This window comes from Pseudophryne corroboree, chromosome 6 (genome assembly GCF_028390025.1).
Source record: "Pseudophryne corroboree isolate aPseCor3 chromosome 6, aPseCor3.hap2, whole genome shotgun sequence".
Lineage (NCBI taxonomy): Eukaryota > Metazoa > Chordata > Amphibia > Anura > Myobatrachidae > Pseudophryne > Pseudophryne corroboree.
The window spans coordinates 660,072,614-660,095,996 of NC_086449.1; the positions used below are offsets into that span (position 1 = coordinate 660,072,614).

General features: G+C 45.3%; 1 protein-coding gene and 1 pseudogene across 2 annotated transcripts in view; one reads left to right on the top strand and one right to left on the bottom strand.

The window, feature by feature from the left end:
- Positions 1-3,135: 3,135 nt before the first annotated feature.
- Positions 3,136-3,254, top strand: LOC134937221 (5S ribosomal RNA; annotated as a pseudogene).
- Positions 3,255-14,831: 11,577 nt separating this feature from the next.
- LOC134933196 (rho GTPase-activating protein 7-like) overlaps positions 14,832-23,383 on the bottom strand; it is a 426,624-nt gene continuing 418,072 nt past the window's right edge. For both annotated transcript variants that reach the window (XM_063928234.1, XM_063928235.1), the window contains exons 11-14: positions 22,314-22,535; positions 20,766-20,986; positions 19,879-20,052; positions 14,832-18,782 (exon numbers count right to left, since the gene is read on the bottom strand). In XM_063928234.1, coding sequence (XP_063784304.1) covers positions 18,677-18,782; positions 19,879-20,052; positions 20,766-20,986; positions 22,314-22,535 — 723 coding nt within the window. In that variant the 3' untranslated portion in view covers positions 14,832-18,676. The remainder of the gene's footprint in view (positions 18,783-19,878; positions 20,053-20,765; positions 20,987-22,313; positions 22,536-23,383) is intronic.

A 23,383-nucleotide genomic window follows, 5' to 3' on the forward strand; every position in this document is an offset into this window, starting at 1 on the left:
TCGCTTGGTTCTAAGCCTGCAATAACTGATTGGATTGATTCCATCTTGAATCTGTAGACTCTTAAAAACTGGTTGAAAACTTTTAAATTGAGTATTGGTCTGACCGTCCCGTCTGGTTTTGGCACGACAAAAAGATTGGAATAGAACCCCGTTCCTTTCTGAGAAGCGGGAACCGGAATAATGACCTCTGCTTGTAGTAATTTTTGAATTGCTGACCGTAGTGCCCTTGCTTTTTGAGGGCACTGAGGCAATCCTGTTGTAAAAAATTGACTGTGAGGCCTCTGTTGAAATTCCAGTTTGTATCCCTGAGAGATTAAGTTGTTCACCCAAAGCTCTGGTGAGGTTTTGGCCCAGATGTCCTGAAAACCTTCCAGTCGGCCTCCCACCAAGGGGGACCCCAGGTGAGCTGGGAGGCCGTCATGCCACGGTCTTGTCAGCAGGTTTATCCTGCTTTCTGGTTGCTGCTTGCGAGCGGCCTCTACCTCTGCCCCCACGTGCTTGTGCACCGAACCCCCTACCTCGGGCTCGAAAGGACTGTGATCTAAATGAAGTAAACGATGGTCCCGAATAACCTCTCCTAGTCTGTGGAGCGGTTCTCGTATAAGGAGTAAGCAGAAAAGTGGACTTTCCCGCTGTAGCCTGCGAAATCCACTTGTCCAATTCTGGTCCGAACAGCATGTCACCCCCAAAGGGAATGGATTCTACCGCTTTCTTGGTGTCAGAGTCACCTTGCCATTCTCTGAGCCATAAAATCCTTCTAGCTGATATGGCCGATGCAGATATGCGCGATGCTATTCTGCTAATATCCTTAGAAGCCTGACACAAGTATGAAGCAGATTCTCTAATGTGTTCCGCCAGCTGTGTAATCTCTTCTAAGATATTTTCCTCCTCAATAGCTTGTACAATACGGCCGGACCATGCACCCATGGCCTTGTTGACCCAAGCACAGACTATCGCAGGTCTCTGCGCTGCACCTGCTGTTACAAACATTGATTTTAACGCCGTGTCAACTTTTCTGTCGGACGCATCTTTTAAAGTAGTTACGTTAGGAATTGGCAAGATTGTCTTCTTTGACAATCTACCTAGTGAAGCATCCACTACCGGTGGAGACTCCCACTTGTCCATTACACCCTTAGGTAGGGGGTAAGTTACCTGAAAACGTTTCGGAAATTGAAAACGTTTGTCCGGTTGTTTCCAAGCCTCCTCCATCTGAGATTGGAGGGATTTAGGAATAGGGAACGCTGCTGAACGCGGTTTCTGGGATTCGAACAAATCGAAATCTTCTGACTCCCGGACTTCCTCTTCCTTAAAGCTTAGGATGTCCTTTACTGCGTCAATTAAGGAATCCAGACCCGAGATCGCCGAGTCTTCTTCAGGAAAATCGGCGTCTAGGTTGGGTTCAATTAACTCACCTTCTTCCGTATCCAGAAGAAAACCCTCTTCCTCCTCAGATTCTGGTATAATAGGAAGAGTTCTTTTAACAGCCTTGCGCACAGTCGTCTCAGCGTGTGCGGGCGGCGTTAACTTGATGAGAAATTCCTCCATTGTCTTTGAGAATCCCGCAGCCCATTCAGATTGCTGTTTGCGGGATTCTGCCATTTCTTTGGAGATTCTATTAGCAAGGTTGTCCTCCCATGCCTTAGCCAGAGCACTGCTCCCAGGTGGAGCGTCCTTGTCTAAGCAGGAGTCGCACACCCCAGAGCTGCCAACCCGCGTGCTCTTCTTGTTACATTTCGTACAAACATAGCAGGTCTTTGAGGTCTTGGTAGCCTTAGACATGTTGTTTTTCTTTTTAAAACCCCTTATCAGGGTATTACTCAGCGCTTTCACCCTTTAAACTAGGAAGAGAAAGACTGGGAGATGACGGAAGCGAAGGTATTGGATCCGGCTGGAATTAACTGTTTCCTTTTTTTATAAAAGGAACAGGCCAAAAGTAAATAAAAATAAAACACCAGCCGACTCGCAAACCTCACACCCCAACTGTAAATCAGCTACGATGTTAAAGTTGGCTTGCTTCCGTGTATTTTCTCCGGGATCTTTGAAAGAGACGTCCCTTGAAAATATAATTTGTAAAGTTTGTTACTTTTCAGGAGATCCTCATTGTAAATATACATTTCACCAGCAGAGGGAGCTGTTGTCTAACTCTCTCTCTACTATCTTAATGCCTGCACTATCCAGGCCGTGCAGCAGGGGGAGTTAATTCATTTATCCTTAAACTTTCCCCTGTGTACACTACTGGAGGGGGGAGGGGGAGGACCCGTCCCTCACCTCAGCCTGGCGCCAATGCGAAGCAACATGGCCCCCATTGCGTAAGTTCATATAAAAAAAACTGGCCTGTTGCACTGTTATTCACATTTATGTTTATTTCTTACTGGCCGCTATACAGCCCGCTCCGGACCCGCCGGCTGGTGCGCGCGACGGGTCCGTCTCCCCCAGCGGCGCCTGTGCTCTTCTCCGCCGCCCGTGGGTCTCTGTAGTTATGCAGCGCGCCCTGGAGCCGCCGGCTGGCGCGCGCGAGGGTCCGCCTGCCGTAGCGGTGCCCGTGCTTCCTCTCCGGCCGTGGGTCTCTATACTGTGTAGTGCCGTCCCCCCCTGCTTACAGGGAAAACGGACTGATTTTCGCGCCGCACTAAGGGTCCCACGCGCCGCTCACCGTGCCCTTCCCTGATGTATAAAGGGGATTTTGTTATAGCAAGCTATACTAGAGGGTTAGAGAGATTCTTTTTCTACATAAATAAAAAAAATAAAAAACCTTTTAGTACTGGAAGACCCTAGCCTAAGCCTGTACCAGTACTCATTATTAGTTGTTCTTTGAGGATCTCCTGTGGAGAGATGCAGGTCCCTTCAATAGGGATCTTTGTCTCTCTGCTATCAGGCAGCTTTGTTCCCCCTTTATTAGGGTTACGCAGCCCCTTTTAGATTTTTCTGTCAGGAGCTCAGTGCTCCACGCTGTTGTGCCTCCAGCACAATTTTTCAAACTGAGGGATGAGGGATGTGAAGGGGGAGGAGCCGGCTGTGCAGACAATGCTAATTTAAGATTGTGCCACACCTCCGGTTCAAGGCTTCACACCCCTACTGTATAGGACTCCAGTGTCCCCTAGTGGATGAAAGAGAAATTGGGTTTCCCTGCTGGATAAATACAGTCATTCCACACTGGGAAAGCCCAACCTCGTCCGATCTTGGAAGCAAAACAGTGTCGGGCCGGACCAGTACCAGGGGAGGTGACTACCTGGGAAGATCCGGTACTGTATAAGAAGAGCAAACGGGAAACAAGGTATTCACCATATGTAAATTACGACACCCACATATATATGCACTCGTAAAAATATTGCTCACATTTTATACTTTATAATTCTTTATATCTTTTTAATTTCACTGTAATAATAGAATATTAACATACTAGAATATCTCTCACGTCGTATCGTACATAGATCGTTAGAATCACTGTAATAATATATGGCACTGGACGAACTTATATGTACTAACGCGATCACTTAAACACTTCTCGCGTTTAATTTTAATATTAATCTTGCTGGTTTTTATCACACATACCACTATAGCACAAGCACTTTTCCATATTAAAATATTAATATATTAATGAATTATTACGTCTATTATCCGCAATCGATTAAAATAATGCAATTAAAATAATGCGATTTTCCGATTGTACATAATATATTATGATGTTGTTTGTAAACAAATACATATACACAGTAATATATGGTTGCTCCTTTTATTCTCTCGTCTCTTTGTCTGATAAAAATAATCACTAAATGATGACTAAAACTGTTTTTATTTTCACATCCTATATATTTACTACGGAGAACAATAGCATCTGCATAACTGGCCAATCAGAGTGAACTATGCGTTCCACGATGCTACAGAACCCAGAACGAGGCATGGACTTTGAGTAAATTAGACTAGAAATCTTCGGTATGCTATACGTCTGCTTCCGGTGTAAGTGACGTCGTCATGCGGCTCACGGGAGGATCTCCATGGCAACAAGACAACTGGCATCAGACGTGAACGGGCTTCCGGTTCCGGGAGAATGACGAGGACTCAACTTGATTCAAAGACCTTCCACGGCACATGCGCATTCCATACGAGTACGATACCGGAAGTGGGGCGGAAACGTCTCACTCTGACACTAGAGGAACACATGTACCCTGCACATGCGCATTAGAGACTTGAGGATACCGGAAATGCCGCACTCCGGTCCGAGTACACGATCTCTAGATATTTTCATTTCAGAATGTGTATGTACCTGAATATTTCACTCTATATGTATTGTCCCCCATATAGTAAGGCACAATTTTCCATGTATTCTTAATAAAAGGTTTTAGACCTGCCCTGAAACAGGAAGTGACATCAGCAATTATAGACTGATTATAGAGGGTATATATAGAGACCCTATCCCAGCACACCAGTACCCCTTGAAGAAGTCATCAGGACGAAACGCGTTGGGCTCTCCCTCTGTGACCCTCTAACTACAAGTTAAGACTCTCCTTCCTTTATTTATCCTTATTTATTCCGATTTTTTAACATTGTTAGTCATTTTATCTGTTCATTTTTTATGTAAAACTTGGTATTAGAACCTTGCGTATGTGTTTTTAAAACACAGCCCATTTCCCCTTTTTTTCAATTTTTTTCACTTTTTTAGTATTGCATATTTTATCGTCATATTAATTATATTTTATCTGTACCAAATAAATTTGTATATTTTATTTTATTATATACATGGATTGAAACAGAAGTTTTTTAACACCAGTGGTCGCCAGTACCCTTATACAATTTTTCCCATAAACAATTACAACAGTAACTCACCACTACTGCGTACTTAATGGACGGCAGACGCCCAAAATTATTGGGAGTGTTTTTAGTCGGGTGTATCTGTAACACTTGTGGCGCTCGCATATTCTCTATCTTACATATATATATATATATATATATATATATATATAGTAGAAGTCCAGCACTCTCATTTTAATTGGCAACAGTGGGGTGCACTACACAAATAATCCTCAAATCATGGGAGATCTCCGATAAACATAGTCCAGAGCTGCGAATAGCTCTGCTGGTTTGTACTTTTTATGGGCATGTAATGATGAAAGCTTGACAAAGGTCCTCATGGACCGAAACGTTGCTGAATTCCCTGCTATGCATTTATGAAAGCCTTGCATGATCACTTTGTGAGTATTGGATTAAAAATATCTTGAAGCTTATTGAAGTTCTGGAGAGTGCCTATGTTTGGACTATCTATCTATCTATCTGTGTGTGTGTGTGTGTGTGTGTGTGTGTGTGTGTGTGTGTGTGTGTGTGTGTGTACCAATTCACAGGTCACTGTGCAAGTGTTTCCACTTGAACCACTGTTTTCAAGTGTCCGTTACATGGTTCATTCAAGATAAATATTTTAGGGGGGGTATCCAATTACCTGAAGCAGTGGCGGAACAAGCAAGCGGTGGGCCCAGGTGCGACAAAATGCTTTGGGCCCCCCCCCATCCAAGTCCACCCCGGGGCAGTGCGCGCCGTAGGCGCGTGCAAAAATACATAGTGGCGTGGCTTCGTGGGGAAGGGGTGTGGCCACAAAATAATACCAACACAGTAGTCTCCATTATTCAAATTACGCCGCACAGTAGCACCACTACACCAGGTAGAGACCCTTTTACACCTTACAGCGAACAGATTCCTCTTTTTACACATTACAGCAGACAGCGTGCCCTTTTTACACATAACGGCAGACAGCGTGCCCTTTTTACACATAACGGCAGACCGCGTGCCCTTGTTACACATTACGGCAGACAGCGTGCCCTTTTTACACATTACGGTAGACAGCGTGCCCTTGTTACACATTACGGCAGACAGCGTGCCCTTGTTACACATTACGGCAGACAGCGTCCCCATTTTTACACATTACGGCAGGCAGATTCCTCCTTTTTACACATAGCAGCAGGCAGATTCCCCATTTTTACACATAGCGTCAGGCAGCCCCCCTTTTTTACACATTACGGCAGGCAGATTCCCCATTTTTACACATAGCGTCGGGCAGATTACCCCTTTTTACACATAACGGCAGACCGCGTGCCCTTGTTACACATTACGGCAGACAGCGTGCCCTTTTTACACATTACGGCAGACAGCGTGCCCTTGTTACACATTACGGCAGACAGCGTGCCCTTTTTACACATTACGGCAGACAGCGTGCCCTTGTTACACATTACGGCAGACAGCGTCCCCATTTTTACACATTACGGCAGGCAGATTCCCCTTTTTACACATTGCGGCAGGCAGTCCCCCCTTTTTACATATTGCGGCAGGCAGTCCCCCCTTTTTACACAGTGCGGCAGGCAGTCCCCCCTTTTTACACATTGCGGCAGGCAGTCCCCCCTTTTTACACATTGCGGCAGGTAGTCCCCCCTTTTTACACATTGCGGCAGGCAGTCCCCCCTTTTTACACATTGCGGCAGGTAGTCCCCCCTTTTTACACATTGCGGCAGGCAGTCCCCCCTTTTTACACAGTGCGGCAGGTAGTCCCCCCTTTTTACACATTGCGGCAGGCAGGCACAAGAAAGAAAGAAGGAAAGAAAAAGAAAGAAGGAAAGAAAAAGAAAGAAAGAAAGAAAGAATGAATTATACTTACCCTCAGGCTCCTCGGTGCAGCTGCGTCAGACGACGATTCCCGGGCAGTAGAGAATGAGGAGGAGGGAGCCGGAGGACGGAGCCGCAGCAGCGCTTTGTTACTGGTGGAGGCGCTGCTGCTGCTGCCCCTCTGCTTCCCTATAGGCTGTTCTCGGAAGACAGCCTATAGGGAAGCAGAGGAGCAGCAGCGCCTCCACCAGTAACAAAGCGCTGCTGCGGCTCCGTCCTCCGGCTCCCTCCTCCTTCCCCCGTCTGTACCGCTGCTCAGCTCCTATCTCCGGGCGGCTGTGCGCTGCGGGCAGCGGTTGCCTGCAGCGCACAGCGGCATGTAATGAGTCAGTTTGACTCATTACATGCTTGGGCCCCTGGACAGAGGCGGGCCCCAGTGCAGTGCACTGCCTGCACTGCCGGTAGTTCCGCCTCTGACCTGAAGTAATTTACTGTGGGTAATTGCAGTATATCCCCAATTGCCTCACAGCACTGATGTCATGGGTTCGATTCCCACCATGGCCCTAATTGTGCAGAGTTTGTATATTCTCCTGTACTTGTGTGGGTTTCCCCCAGGTACTCTGGTTTCCTCCCACAATCCAAAAATATACTGGTAGGTTAATTGGCTCCCAACAAAATGAACCCTAGTGTGAATGTGTCTGTGTATACATGTGATAGGGAATATAGACTAAGTTCCACTGGGGCAGGGACCGATGTGAATGGCCAAATATTCTCTGTAAAGCGCTGCAGAATATGTATGTGCTATATAAATAACTGCTAATAATAATAAACCAGCGCAAGCTGTGGCTTATCTGGGATTTTGTTTTACCTGCCTCAGGCAGAAGAAACAGAATCAAGTAAAGCAGTTCTGTTTTCATGGGAAAACGGGGCTGTGGTCGTGAAAAACCACACAGGTTTCACTGAACCTGTGTGTTTCCGTGAGATTTTATTTATTTATTTTTTTACAGGTGATCCTAATTGGATAGTGTGTAAATATATATATATATATATATATATATTGGTGAAACATCGGGAAAAATTGCAAAAAACAGATGTTTCACACCCAATGTTTTATCATGCCTAATTGGATACCCCCAGTAAACATTGGATCAAGAGGAAGAAGTGGCGCTAAATTACTACAAAGGAGCCCATATCATTAAGAAGTATTAGGAGACAAAAAACATTGTTCATTTAAATTTCTCTGACGTCCTAAGTGGATGCTGGGGACTCCGTAAGGACCATGGGGAATAGCGGCTCCGCAGGAGACAGGGCACAAAAGTAAAAGCTTTAGGATCAGGTGGTGTGCACTGGCTCCTCCCCCTATGACCCTCCTCCAAGCCTCAGTTAGGTTTTTGTGCCCGGCCGAGAAGGGTGCAATCTAGGTGGCTCTCCTAAAGAGCTGCTTAGAGTAAAAGTTTTGTTAGGTTTTTTATTTTCAGCGAGTCCTGCTGGCAACAGGCTCACTGCAACGAGGGACTTAGGGGAGAAGAAGTGAACTCACCTGCGTGCAGGATGGATTGGCTTCTTAGGCTACTGGACACTAGCTCCAGAGGGACGATCACAGGTACAGCCTGGATGGGTCACCGGAGCCGCGCCGCCGACCCCCTTGCAGATGCTGAAGAGAGAAGAGGTCCAGAAATCGGCGGCTGAAGACTTCCCAGTCTTCTTAAGGTAGCGCACAGCACGGCAGCTGTGCGCCATTGCTCTCAGCACACTTCACACCAACGGTCACTGAGGGTGCAGGGCGCTGGGGGGGGTGCCCTGGGCAGCAATGAAAGTACCTATGCTGGCTAAAAATACATCACATATAGCCTCTGGGGCTATATGGATGTATTTAACCCCTGCCAGGTTGTCGGAAAAACGGGAGAAGAAGCCCGCCGAAAAGGGGGCGGGGCCTATTCTCCTCAGCACACAGCGCCATTTTCCTACACAGCTCCGCTGCTAGGAAGGCTCCCAGGCTCTCCCCTGCACTGCACTACAGAAACAGGGTTAAAACAGAGAGGGGGGGCATTTTATGTGGCGATATTATAATATATTAAGATGCTATAAGGGAAAACACTTATATAAGGTTGTCCCTGTATAATTATAGCGTTTTGGTGTGTGCTGGCAAACTCTCCCTCTGTCTCCCCAAAGGGCTAGTGGGGTCCTGTCCTCTATCAGAGCATTCCCTGTGTGTCGGTACGTGTGTGTCGACATGTATGAGGACGATGTTGGTGAGGAGGCGGAGCAATTGCCTGTAATGGTGATGTCACTCTCTAGGGAGTCGACACCGGAATGGATGGCTTATTTAGGGAATTACGTGATAATGTCAACACGCTGCAAGGTCGGTTGACGACATGAGACGGCCGGCAAACCAATTAGTACCTGTCCAGGCGTCTCAAACACCGTCAGGGGCTTTAAAACGCCCATTTACCTCAGTCGGTCGACACAGACACGGACACTGACTCCAGTGTCGACGGTGAAGAAACAAACGTATTTTCCATTAGGGCCACACGTTACATGTTAAGGGCAATGAAGGAGGTGTTACATATTTCTGATACTACAAGTACCACAAAAAAGGGTATTATGTGGGGTGTGAAAAAACTACCTGTAGTTTTTCCTGAATCAGATAAATTAAATGAAGTGTGTGATGATGCGTGGGTTTCCGCCGATAGAAAATTATTGGCGTTATACCCTTTCCCGCCAGAAGTTAGGGCGCGTTGGGAAACACCCCCTAGGGTGGATAAGGCGCTCACACGCTTATCAAAACAAGTGGCGTTACCGTCTCCAGATACGGCCGCCCTCAAGGAGCCAGCTGATAGGAGGCTGGAAAATATCCTAAAAAGTATATACACACATACTGGTGTTATACTGCGACCAGCGATCGCCTCAGCCTGGATGTGCAGCGCTGGGGTGGCTTGGTCGGATTCCCTGACTGAAAATATTGATACCCTTGACAGGGACAGTATTTTATTGACTATAGAGCATTTAAAGGATGCATTTCTATATATGCGAGATGCACAGAGGGATATTTGCACTCTGGCATCAAGAGTAAGTGCGATGTCCATGTCTGCCAGAAGATGTTATGGACACGACAGTGGTCAGGTGATGCAGATTCCAAACGGCACATGGAAGTATTGCCGTATAAAGGGGAGGAGTTATTTGGGGTCGGTCCATCGGACCTGGTGGCAACGGCAACAGCTGGAAAATCCACCTTTTTTACCCCAAGTCACATCTCAGCAGAAAAAGACACCGTCTTTTCAGCCTCAGTCCTTTCGTCCCCATAAGGGCAAGCGGGCAAAAGGCCAGTCATATCTGCCCAGGGGTAGAGGAAAGGGAAGAAGACTGCAGCAGGCAGCCCCTTCCCAGGAACAGAAGCCCTCCACCGCTTCTGCCAAGTCCTCAGCATGACGCTGGGGCCGTACAAGCGGACTCAGGTGCGGTGGGGGGTCGTCTCAAGAGTTTCAGCGCGCAGTGGGCTCACTCCCAAGTGGACCCCTGGATCCTACAAGTAGTATCCCAGGGGTACAGATTGGAAATTCGAGATGTCTCCCCCTCGCAGGTTCCTGAAGTCTGCTTTACCAACGTCTCCCTCCGACAGGGAGGCAGTATTGGAAACAATTCACAAGCTGTATTCCCAGCAGGTGATAATCAAAGTACCCCTCCTACAACAAGGAAAGGGGTATTATTCCACACTATTTGTGGTACTGAAGCCAGACGGCTCGGTGAGACCTATTCTAAATCTGAAATCTTTGAACACTTACATACAAAGGTTCAAATCAAGATGGAGTCACTCAGAGCAGTGATAGCGAACCAGGAAGAAGGGGACTATATGGTGTCCCTGGACATCAAGGATGCTTACCTCCATGTCCCAATTTGCCCTTCTCACCAAGGGTACCTCAGGTTCGTGGTACAGAACTGTCACTATCAGTTTCAGACGCTGCCGTTTGGATTGTCCACGGCACCCCGGGTCTTTACCAAGGTAATGGCCGAAATGATGATTCTTCTTCAAAGAAAAGGCGTCTTAATTATCCCTTACTTGGACGATCTCCTGATAAGGGCAAGGTCCAGACAACAGTTGGAGGTCGGAGTAGCACTATCTCAAGTAGTTCTACGACAGCACGGGTGGATTCTAAATATTCCAAAATCGCAGCTGATTCCGACGACACGTCTGCTGTTCCTAGGGATGATTCTGGACACAGTCCAGAAAAAGGTGTTTCTCCCGGAGGAGAAAGCCAGGGAGTTATCCGAGCTAGTCAGAAACCTCCTAAAACCAGGCCAAGTGTCAGTGCATCAATGCACAAGAGTCCTGGGAAAAATGGTGGCTTCTTACGAAGCGATTCCATTCGGCAGATTTCACGCAAGAATTTTTCAGTGGGATCTGCTGGACGAATGGTCCGGATCACATCTTCAGATGCATCAGCGGATAATCCTGTCTCCAAGGACAAGGGTGTCTCTTCTGTGGTGGCTGCAGAGTGCTCATCTACTAGAGGGCAGCAGATTCGGCATTCAGGACTGGGTCCTGGTGACCACGGATGCCAGCCTGAGAGGCTGGGGAGCAGTCACACAGGGAAGAAATTTCCAAGGAGTGTGGTCAAGTCTGGAGACTTCTCTCCACATAAATATACTGGAGCTAAGGGCAATTTACAATGCTCTGAGCCTAGGAAGACCTCTGCTTCAAAGTCAACCGGTGCTGATCCAGTCGGACAACATCACGGCAGTCGCCCACGTAAACAGACAGGGCGGCACAAGAAGCAGGAGGGCAATGGCAGCAAGGATTCTTCGCTGGGCGAAAAATCATGTGATAACACTGTCAGCGGTGTTCATTCCGGGAGTGGACAACTGGGAAGCAGACTTCCTCAGCAGGCACGACCTCCACCCGGGAGAGTGGGGACTTCATCTGGAAGTCTTCCACATGATTGTGAACCGTTGGGAAAGACCAAAGGTGGACATGATGGCGTCCCGTCTGAACAAAAAACTGGACAGGTATTGCGCCAGGTCAAGAGACCCTCAGGCAATAGCTGGGCGCTCTGGTAACACCGTGGGTGTACCAGTCGGTGTATGTGTTCCCTCCTCTGCCTCTCATACCCAAGGTACTGAGAATTATAAGACGGAGAGGAGTAAGAACTATACTCGTGGCTCCGGATTGGCCAAGAAGGACTTGGTACCCGGAACTTCAAGAGATACTAAGAAGGGACTTGCTTCAGCAAGGATCATGTCTGTTCCAAGACTTACCGCGGCTGCGTTTGACGGCATGGCGGTTGAACGCCGGATCCTAAGGGAAAAAGGCATTCCGGAAGAGGTCATCCCTACCCTGGTCAGAGCCAGGAAGGAGGTGACCGCACAACATTATCACCGCATTTGGCGAAAATATGTTGCATGGTGTGAGGCCAGGAAGGCCCCCACGGAGGAATTTCAACTCGGTCGATTCCTGCATTTCCTACAAACAGGAGTGTCTATGGGCCTCAAATTGGGGTCCATTAAGGTTCAAATTTCGGCCCTGTCGATTTTCTTCCAGAAAGAATTGGCTTCAGTTCCTGAAGTCCAGAAGTTTGTCAAGGGAGTACTGCATATACAACCCCCTTTTGTGCCTCCAGTGGCACTGTGGGATCTCAACGTAGTTCTGGGATTCCTCAAATCACATTGGTTTAAACCGCTCAAATCTGTGGATTTGAAATATCTCACATGGAAAGTGACCATGCTGTTGGCCCTGGCCTCGGCCAGGCGAGTGTCAGAATTGGCGGCTTTGTCTCACAAAAGCCCATATCTGATTGTCCATTCGGACAGGGCAGAGCTGCGGACTCGTCCCCAGTTTCTCCCTAAGGTGGTGTCAGCGTTTCACCTGAACCAGCTTATTGTGGTACCTGCGCTACTAGGGACTTGGAGGACTCCAAGTTGCTAGATGTTGTCAGGGCCCTGAAAATATAGGTTTCCAGGACGGCTGGAGTCAGGAAAACTGACTTGCGGTTATCCTGTATGCACCCAACAAACTGGGTGCTCTTGCTTCTAAGCAGACGATTGCTAGTTGGATGTGTAGTACAATTCAGCTTGCACATTCTGTGGCAGGCCTGCCACAGCCAAAATATGTAAATGCCCATTCCACAAGGAAGGTGGGCTCATCTTGGGCGGCTGCCCGAGGGGTCTCGGCTTTACAACTTTGCCGAGCTGCTACTTGGTCAGGGGCAAACACGTTTGCAAAATTATACAAATTTGATACCCTGGCTGAGGAGGACCTGGAGTTCTCTCATTCGGTGCTGCAGAGTCATCCGCACTCTCCCGCCCGTTTGGGAGCTTTGGTATAATCCCCATGGTCCTTACGGAGTCCCCAGCATCCACTTAGGACGTCAGAGAAAATAAGAATTTACTTACCGATAATTCTATTTCTCGTAGTCCGTAGTGGATGCTGGGCGCCCATCCCAAGTGCGGATTGTCTGCAATACTTGTACATAGTTATTGTTACAAAAATCGGGTTATTATTGTTGTGAGCCATCTTTTCAGAGGCTCCGCTGTTATCATGCTGTTAACTGGGTTCAGATCACAGGTTGTACAGTGTGATTGGTGTGGCTGGTATGAGTCTTACCCGGGATTCAAAATCCTTCCTTATTGTGTACGCTCGTCCGGGCACAGTATCCTAACTGATGCTTGGAGGAGGGTCATAGGGGGAGGAGCCAGTGCACACCACCTGATCCTAAAGCTTTTACTTTTGTGCCCTGTCTCCTGCGGAGCCGCTATTCCCCATGGTCCTTACGGAGTCCCCAGCATCCACTACGGACTACGAGAAATAGAATTATCGGTAAGTAAATTCTTATTTTAAGTTAAAACAACTATTATGTGTATAAATGATAAAAGCGGATATGCTACTTTGAAAAGTAAAAAAATACAAATTAGTATATATTAAAAATATTGAATATACACTTACTGTAATTTCCTTTCTATTAGCCGTTCTCTTTTTTCTCAGTCACTGTCCTCTATTTGGTCAGAGCCAGATTTTAGAGCCACATGGGCCTAGGGGTGAAAATGATCAAAGGCCTGCTATGAGAAACAGAAGAGCTGTGACCAGTCCTGTGTTGGTGTGACCAGTGCCAAGTGAAACCATATTCATATTGTTATACAAGTTGTGGGCAGGAGTAATGAAGGAGTTGAGAATCTTTATTTTTCTATTTTGTAACACTAGGCTGGCCCGGCAACAGGGGTGTCAAAGGTTACACCCCTCCCGGGTCGCACCTCCTAATTGTGATGGCTGCCACTCTGTTGTGGGGAGGAGAGGGGGACACGGCCACCAATGTCATCTGTGTATGCTGCGATAAGGGGGGGGGGGGGAATCAGCGGCTACTATTGTGTGCTGCAGGGCTGGTAGAAGGCTGCCTTATGTCTGCAGGGGGTTAATAGAGGGGCGGAAGCCGGACGCTGCTACTGTGTATGTCTGTAGGGTGGGAGGGGAATCGCGGATGTCTGCTGTGTAAGGAATGGGGGAGGGGGTGTTGGCTGCTGTGGAGGGGGGGGTGGGAGGTGTTGAATGCAGGGTGCTGTGTGCGTAGTTGTGGAGGGGGTTGTCGGATGCCGGCTGTTGTGTGTGTGTGTGTGGAGTGGGAGAGGGGGTGTCAAATGCTGTGTACTAGGGGTGTGGTCTCTCTGGCTGCAGCTATACTGTGGCCACTGTTATGTACTGGAGGGAGGATGGACTACGGTGCCGGATGCTGCCTGTTGTGTGTTGAGTGGGGGTATCTTATCGTGCTTGTGACTCGGTGCCGGCCACCGCTCTGTACTGGAGAGCAAGGGAATGACGGCCACTGCTATGAGCTTGGAGGAAGGGGGTTGTGTATTACGGCTGGTGTGAGTGGTGTGCTTACTGCTGAGGTTGGGGGTCAAGGGTAAGGGTTTGGGGACAAGGTGGGCCCCCAGAGATATCAGTGTACCGGGAACCAAGATTTCTGTTGCTGGCCCTGACCTTAGGTATTGACTGCACTAAGAATGGAGTTTAATTTTGAGAACCAATATGGTCTTGCTCCCAACTCAGATTGCACTGCCCAATGGTTATGTAATATCGCCAGTGTCCACATCTGGGAAAAACATTGCTACACTATCACCTTGCATACACCAGCTAGCCCAGGCCAAGGGAACAGCAGAGAGGAGGAGCACTACCTACCTAGGCACATGTAGTCTGCTGAATTACAGCATTAGATGTACACACAGTTGTAGGGATACCCTGTTTATGAAATAAGAGTCCATTTTAGAAGTGCTGTACCATTTATTGACTGTACATTGTCAGTTACATTATAGCAGTGAACAAGTTACAGGTTTCCTTATTGCAAAGCAACCTTTGTAAATAGAAAATAATGCATAACAGTTTGTGAGAGAACAGAAAATATCTGCACTTTGAATATCTCCTGTGCAAAATATACATCTGGTTTATAAAAATATATAGACATTGTTTAGATCTGCATCTATAAAAATGATTAATCAATGCATAAAATCATTAAAAATAAAAAAAGACACATTGCCTTTGGAAAGCATAAACTGAGGATGTGCAACTGTATAATGTGAACAATAATAACAAAGTTCAAAATAGATTGCCATTTTTTGCAGCACATTGTCCATTTCTGGGCCATGACTGATGAAATACGAGAACAGGGGAGCGTCCAGCACACGATTTTCCCTGGTTACACATGCAAGAACATTGACGGGGCTGCCCACCTTCTGAGGACATTAAGTTACCCATATCCTCACTTCTTTAGTCAAGATCTGTATATACAGTGCATCCGTAAAGTATTCACAGTGCTTCACTTTTCCACATTTTGTTATGTTACAGCCTTCTTCCAAAATGGACTAAATTATTTTTTTCCCCTCAAAATTCTACACACAATACCCCATAATGACAATGTGAAAAAAGTTTTGTGATTTTTCACAAATTTATTAAAAAATAATAAACTAAGAAATCAGATGAACATAAATATTCACAGCCTTTGCGATGAAGCTAAAAAAAAAACTTGAGCTCAGGTGCATCCTGTTTTCACTGATCATCCTTGAGATGTTCCTACAGCTTAATTGGAGTAGACCTGTGGTAAATTCAGTTGAATGGACATGATTTGGAAAGGAACACAACTGTCTATATAAGGTCCCACACTTGACAGTGCATGTCTGAGAACAAACCAAGCATGACGTTAAAGGAATTGTCTGTAGACATCCGAGACAGAATTGTCTCGAGGCACAAATCTGGGGAAGGGTACAGAAAAATATCTGCTGCTTTGAAGGTCCCAATGAGCACAGTGGCCTCCATCATCCGTAACTGGAAGAAGTTCAGAACCACCAGGACTCTTCCTAGAGCTGGCCGGCTGTCTAAACTGAGCGATCGGGGGAGAAGGGCCCTAGTTAGGGAGGTGACCAAGAACCCGATGGTAACTCTGTAGAGCTAGAGTATTCCTCTGTGGAGAGAGGAGAACCTTCCAGAGGGACAACCATCTCTGCAGCAATCCACTAATCAAGCTTGTATGGTAGAGTGGTCAGACGGAAGCCACTCCTTCGTAAAAAGCACATGGCAGCCCGCCTAGAGTTTGCCAAAATGCACCTGAAGGACTCTCAGACCATGAGAAACAAAATTCTCTGGTCTGATGAGACAAAGATTGAACTCTTTGGCGTTAATGCCAGGCGTCATGTTTGGAGGAAACCAGGCACCACTCATAACCAGACCAATACCATCCTTACAGTGAAGCATGGTGGTGGCAGCATCATGATGTGGGGATGTTTTTCAGCGGCAGGAACTGGGAGACTAGTCAGCATAGAGGGAAAGATGAATGCAGCAATGTACAAGACATCCTGGATGAAAACCTGCTCCAGAGAGCTCTTGACCAAAGACTGGGGCGTCGGTTCATCTTTCAGCAGGACAATGACTCTAAGCACACAGCCGAGATATCAAAGGAGTGGCTTCAGGACAACTCTGTGAATGTCACTGAGTGGCCCAGACTTGAATCCGATTGAACAGCTCTAGAGAGATGAAAATGGCTGTGCACAGACGCTTCCCATCCAACCTGATGTAGCTAGAGAAGTGCTGCAAAGAGGAATGGGCGAAATTGGCCAAAGATAGGTGTGCCAAGCTTGTGGCATCATATTCAAATATACTTGAGGCTGTATTTGCTGGCAAAGATGCATCAACAAAGTATTGAGCAAAGGTGTGAATACTTATGTACATGTGATTTATTCATTTTTTATTTTTAATAAATTTGCAAAAATCTCAAACTTTTTTCACGTTGTCATTCTGGGGTATTGTGTGTAAAATTGAGGGAAAAATTAATTTATCCCATTTTGGAATAAGACTGTAAAATAACAAAATGTTAAAAAAAAGTGAGGCGCAGTAAATACTTTCCAGATGCACTATATGCCAATTAAAAAACAAAAATTCCAATGCATTTTTTATTAAACCCATGTTCCCTTTCAGCTTAACGAAGTTGATTCCTGTCTGCAACATGCATATTTACATCCCACCTGACACTGCAATATGTAGGAAAGTAAATGTAACCTATGGTCACCCCATCCTCACCTTCTATATACAGTATGATCTACATATAAGCCACCTATGCATACGTCCACATGCAACTACACTCACTGGTGCGGATTCTTTGGAAAACTGTATCTGCAACAAACCATGCTGCAATGCTGGGGGTGCAAACAAATTTATTTTTTTGCATGCATAGTAAATACTGGCTGCTTTTGCATGTAGCTCACAAATACTGCACAGCTTTATACACAGCAATTTAGAATTGAGTATCGAAACACCCCTCTTAAATCTAAATCTCTGCATATTTTACATCTGCACCACCTGCAGTGCAACATGGATTTACCACAGTGCAAAGTTACTTGCTCTGTTTTGCTTTTCTCCCAGCTGTATCAGCTGAATTGCCTCTATTATGGCTTGTCAGGTTTTTGGGGTTTCAGGATTCCTGGAAGAATAAAAAATAATTCTCTATTTTGTATGTATATAAGGAGACTCTACACCTTTTGAATCACTTGAGTAGCTAACACACTGCCCCAGCAGCATTAAACTACTCTTAGTGCTAACACTACAGAATATATGGCAGTGTGCCTTTCCCCTGGCTCTTCCACCGTGTACTAACAATTTGCCCACATAGCAGCATACACTGGATTCTGAGTAGTGCCCTTTGGGATAACAGAGTTACACAGATCATCATACACCATATAAAGAAAATATATAGAAGAATTTATATACAGACAGGCTTTGGCAGGATTATGCAGGTCTGAAATGGAAATACTGGTGGCATCTGCTCCAGTTGTCATATATAGGCAGTTAGTTCAACTGTTGGAATATCATGTTTCACAGTAATCTTCCCTGAATGTTCGCTGCTTGCCCAAAAATGTTAAATACCCCAGATAACAGCAGGTAGACCTGAGAAGAATGGTCAATGGGCGCAAACAGCGTTATTCCAAAAATATCATTTTACTGCTGGGGGATCAGGTTTAGTTATTCTGATAGAGTTGTGGACTGTATATAGCACTTCTATCTCCATCACTAGCAGACGTCATGGGAAAAATAAATTACATTTACAATTCTTCACTTTAAACCCTAATTATAGGAGTGTTACCAAGCAGCTATTTTTCCTTCGTTTGTATAGCTGAAATTCCCAAATTATATATAAATCAATTATTTACAAATCTGTGCGCATAATATTCTATATATGCTAAATATCTAAATAAGCAAGATGTGCAGACACTTGCTGAACTTTATTCTTAAAAAAAAAAAATGTATGCAAAAATTATAAATAGGTTTTTGTATAGTGATCATTTACATACAATACACTTTAACTAGATCTACGCATAACATTTTACGTTTGTACATAAATTAATAAAACAGATTCAAGTACCCTTTCCTGCATGAAAAAAATATAGTATAAAATAGAATTCCTTTATGCATAACTGATCTGTATAAAAGCGGAGCAAGATTGTATCTGACTACATTATCTGCCAAGATAAAAACTTTATTGATCTGCATTTCCTTCTTCTTGCTCCAGAAAGTGAGTGAAGTGCACGACCTAACAGCACCCAAACAAAATGGCTGCTCAAATCATGTCTTAATTGCTTTCTTCTTGTTGAAAGAGTCTTTTATTCTCTGTATCTCAGCAGCACATATGTGACCAAATACTTTATTATACCACTCACTCGTGCGTCCCCTGTAAAACAAAACGGCATTTAGTTGTCATAGTAACAGTGACCATCGAAGCCTTGATGTAAACTACAAATATTCACTAAGTATAATACAGTTCTAAGATGATGTATGCCATCAAATCTATATAGAAGAGCAGAGTTATAACCATCCTGAATAACTGCGACTAATCACCCATTAGTGTAAAAAAATAAGTAATTGAACATGAGATTCGCTCCGGATACTAACAATTAAGAGATATTCGCCCTAATTTAGAATTTGGCTTACTCTAATGCCCCATACACATTTGCCACCGAGGTGGCCGACGGATGACCCGGTGGGGGGAAGGGGTGTAACGGGGGGGGGGGGGGGGGGAGGGAAATGTCTTCACTCCCTGACATCACCCAGCCACATAGCCATGCATGCTAATATGAACGATATTGTCTATATTGGCTTGCAGGCATAAACGAGCTGGCACCAATGATGAACGACCGTCGGGCCGCGCATCCTTCATCATTGGTGCCTACACACTGAGCGATATGAACAATTTCTTGTTCATTACTGAACGCGATTGTTCATATCGGCCGCACACATCGGCAAGTTTTGCATCTTAACAAAACAATTTTATGCTACATGGGGGACAAATGTAAAAAATTTCAGACTGAGGGCAGGATGTATCAAAGTTAAACCTTCGAAGGTTGCCAGGTTGAGGGATTTACTGCAATACATAGGGATTCCCATGTGTATTAATAAGTGTCCTCAGCAGATATCAGAGGAGCCCCAAATAATTCTATGGGGCTGCGATGTGCCCGGATGCAGCAAGCTCCGGAAAGTGTCACTTTCTGGAGCTTCTGAATGATAGGCAATGCCTACATAGAAGCTTATGGGCTTCTTACCGCAAAAAGCCTACCGAGAGGAATGCAATTGTAGTGACTACTCCATAGATCTCATAACATTCCAGATTCAGTTAATTACAAGACAAAATTAATGGAGTGCTTGGAAAACATGGGACTACAAGTTACACAGAGCTGCCAAATACCTAGAATTGGTTTTGTGACCTGAAATAGCCACAGGAATTCTAACATGATCACACATTTACTGAGGCTGCAAGAACAGACTCCCACCTTGTGTCTGTCCTACAGACATGAGTTACTTTGCACTTCTGAGTCCCAATGTTTTCTATGAGGTGCTCACACAAAATAACATGTCCTAGGATCCCAGTGATTGGAACGTCTTCACAGTCAATTGAAGTAGCTGCCAAAATGCAGGTGCCAGTCTGTGGGTCTGTTCTCCATGTCCTGCAAAACAATGTCAGTCACATATATGCAGTTATGCCACCAGCACCTTATTGATCATAAAGACTCATTTACGTTATAGATTATTTAACGTGGCGTTACTCAGGGCTCATTTAGAATGCAACGCATTTGTGCCTCAAGCGTAAGCACATTTACGTGCACCAGGAACTCTTGCACATGTACCATGTGTATATGGACATGCACAAGTGTGTATATGGATATGTGGCTCCACAGTGTTATCAGTGAGCACATGATAGTAACTGGGCAGTTATTAAGAAAAGTCACACCTACCATAAACCGTATAATATAATTACAGGCACATATCACACATATAGAAAACACAAGTACAAATTATATTCAATTGAATATGAACAATAGTACAATAGTTTAATCATTAAGGAGGCAAATGAGAATATTTTTCTCCTGCTACAGTCCAAATATGAAGTGGCTAGCTGTATAAGCTTGGGCATACAGTGTATCTCCATCACTGTAATGTGGACATACCCTTACTAGTCTCAGCCTATACTTAATGCTCCATCCCTCCCTCATTCCAAATCTGCATTCAGACATATGCATACACTATTTCTGTGCATGAGCCCCTCGGTTGTTAATTCACTCCCAATATACAAGACCTCCTCCGTCTCAAAGTAAACGGGGCACTGTGCCAACAATACTGCCCATTAATAAGCCCTCAGCTCTTATTTCCATGTAATCACCTTAAAACTATGAACTCCTTGCAAGGTAAAGGAGGCAGGCTCTCTGTTGAATAGTGATAGATCTCAGTATCTTCATCCAGTGTCTCTATGATTTTTGACTGGTGCAGGTTTGGATCCCATGTATGTTGCTCCCTTAATATATGTTGCAGAACCATTTGTGGCGTAGCCTCAATTTCGGTGGAGGCTTTCCATAACCGGATCGGATAGTCATCACTCTCTACCTGCAAAGGGGGAAAACATGGCAAAATAACTTTATATAATAGCTTCAGCCAAAGCACTGCTCATTTAATGCATCCAAAGTATTTTCATCTTCCCTATATAGGAAAATGAGCCTGATTTTAAGTCGCACATACTGCGGTCTCAATTTTGGATGCAGCTAGCAATTGGATGACCTATATAAATATTTGCCTGTATTTGGAGTCAGACGCATCTATGCTACAGCACCAGTCTTGGCCCTTCGCCATCACTAGCAATGGCACTTACACATAGCCCATGTTTGGTGCAGAAGACCCAACCGAAAAAGGAGTGCACTCTGCATACCCTCAACGCAGAATAGGCCGCAACACTAACACCACGCCCATGGGACACTTCTCTTACATGTGAACTACCTGCTGCTACCTAGTAAAGCCCATTCAGCCAGAGAAGAGAAGTCACGGTAGCTATTCTGCATCAGGCGCATCTCAAAGTTGCATATGGCGGCTACAGTGCACAGGCAGTGATAAAAATCGTGATATCTGATCAACATTTGAACTTGAATCAAGAATTCTGCAAAAAAATATATTGTATCCCCTCGCGCTAATAAAATCAAATTGAGGCAATCAGGACATGAATGTACTCAATACATGAATTACTTTATTATTGATATTAAAAAATATTACAGAGTAATTCATGTATTGAGTACATTTTTGTCCTGTTGCCTCAATTTGATTTTATTAGCACGAGTGGATACAATATATTTTTTTGCAGTTTTACATCTGGTTTATATCAGGTGGAATTTGTTGGCTATATCCACAAGCCAATTTACCTTCACTGCTCTATATGATTTTTTAGAACATATGGGTTCTTATTAAGGTATATAAATTAATATTCATATTGAAGTGGTTTGTATGTATGTGCGAGTTGGGTGTATGTGTGGCATCACACACACATTATATATATATATATATATACATATATGTTGCAAAGGTGCGGCACTCATACCAAAAAATGAACACTCGAAAACCGTGGTCAGGTTTGTATCATCATGATACAAACCTGACGACGGTTTTCGAGTGTTCATTTTTTGATATGAGTGCCGCACCTTTGCAACCTGTACCCCATCATTGTGAGGGCACCACCGCAGCTATAACCTGAAGCACGGAGTGCCGGACTTGCGATTCATATATATATTATATATATATATATATATATATATATATATATATAAATTCTAGTGAATAGCGCCAGATACAGGTAGTGTTTTCTTGAATCAACAATTCTGGACAATAAAGAAAAATTGTTGTACAACACAGATGTCTTTAGAGCAGTAGTTAAAAAATGACCACAAACCTTCTTGTACGCCAACTCAACATGTTCCAATCCTGCACTTGTCACCCAGCTGCGGTATTTGTCCTTAGCGTCACGTAGAAGGTTCTGCATTGAGTTTTCCAAAGAGATGATGGTATTGCAGTGTGCTGCCAAATAGGTGGTGGATGTGTTTATGGTGACTTCAGGGGAGTTGGACAGTAGACGACAAATACTAGGACAGAGATCACGGCAATAATCCGGCACCTGTGTGGGGGTAAAGGTTTTTTTCAAAATCACCACACCATTTTTATTACACAGACCTTTAAATGTTTTTTGCCAGTTAACTAAATAAAACACTTCTGCATATGATGGGACAGTGGTTAGCATTGCAGCCTCACAGTACTTGGTTCCGGGAGATTAACTGTAACCAAGACACTGGGCCTTATTCAAAATCACACGCTGGTGCGATGCGATCGCATCTGGCTGCATTCCGGCCCATTGCACACGGAACGTTCTGCGTATGTGCAGGCCGTCCAGCACGATCGCATTGGAGGAGTTCGCAGGGTAGCATTGCGGGGGGCGGGACAGCTAAAACGGGGGCAGGTTGGCGCAGTTTTTGGGACAGCCGCGTGATATCATACGGTCGTTTAATGACGGTGGACCGAATGCCTTTTGGAGGCAGGGGGGCTTCACTTATTCAGTGATGCAATCGCTGGCTGCCATTAGCATTCTGGGTGGCCTTCAGCATGCGAGTGATAGCAGTTGCAGTTTTGCTTTTTTTTGTGTGCAAAACTGCAATTGATGCTGATACCCCTTTTCCACTAGCTCAAAAAACACGGGTAAATGCAAGTGGGCGCGCATTTACCTGTGTTTTTTGCTAGTGGAAAAGGGTCCCTCCACAAAAAACCAGATCAAGTGACCCGTGAATCCTACCCGGATAGCTGCCTGGGTAGGACACGGGAATGATCCGGGTAGGGTTGTAGTGTAAACGGAAGCCATGTCGATGCGACACGGCTCCCGTTTACACTGTATGAAAGGGCGGCGCTGGGAGATCATGTGATCTCCCAGCGCCGCCCCTGCCGCGTCACCAGCAACGTCACCAACCCGGCAGT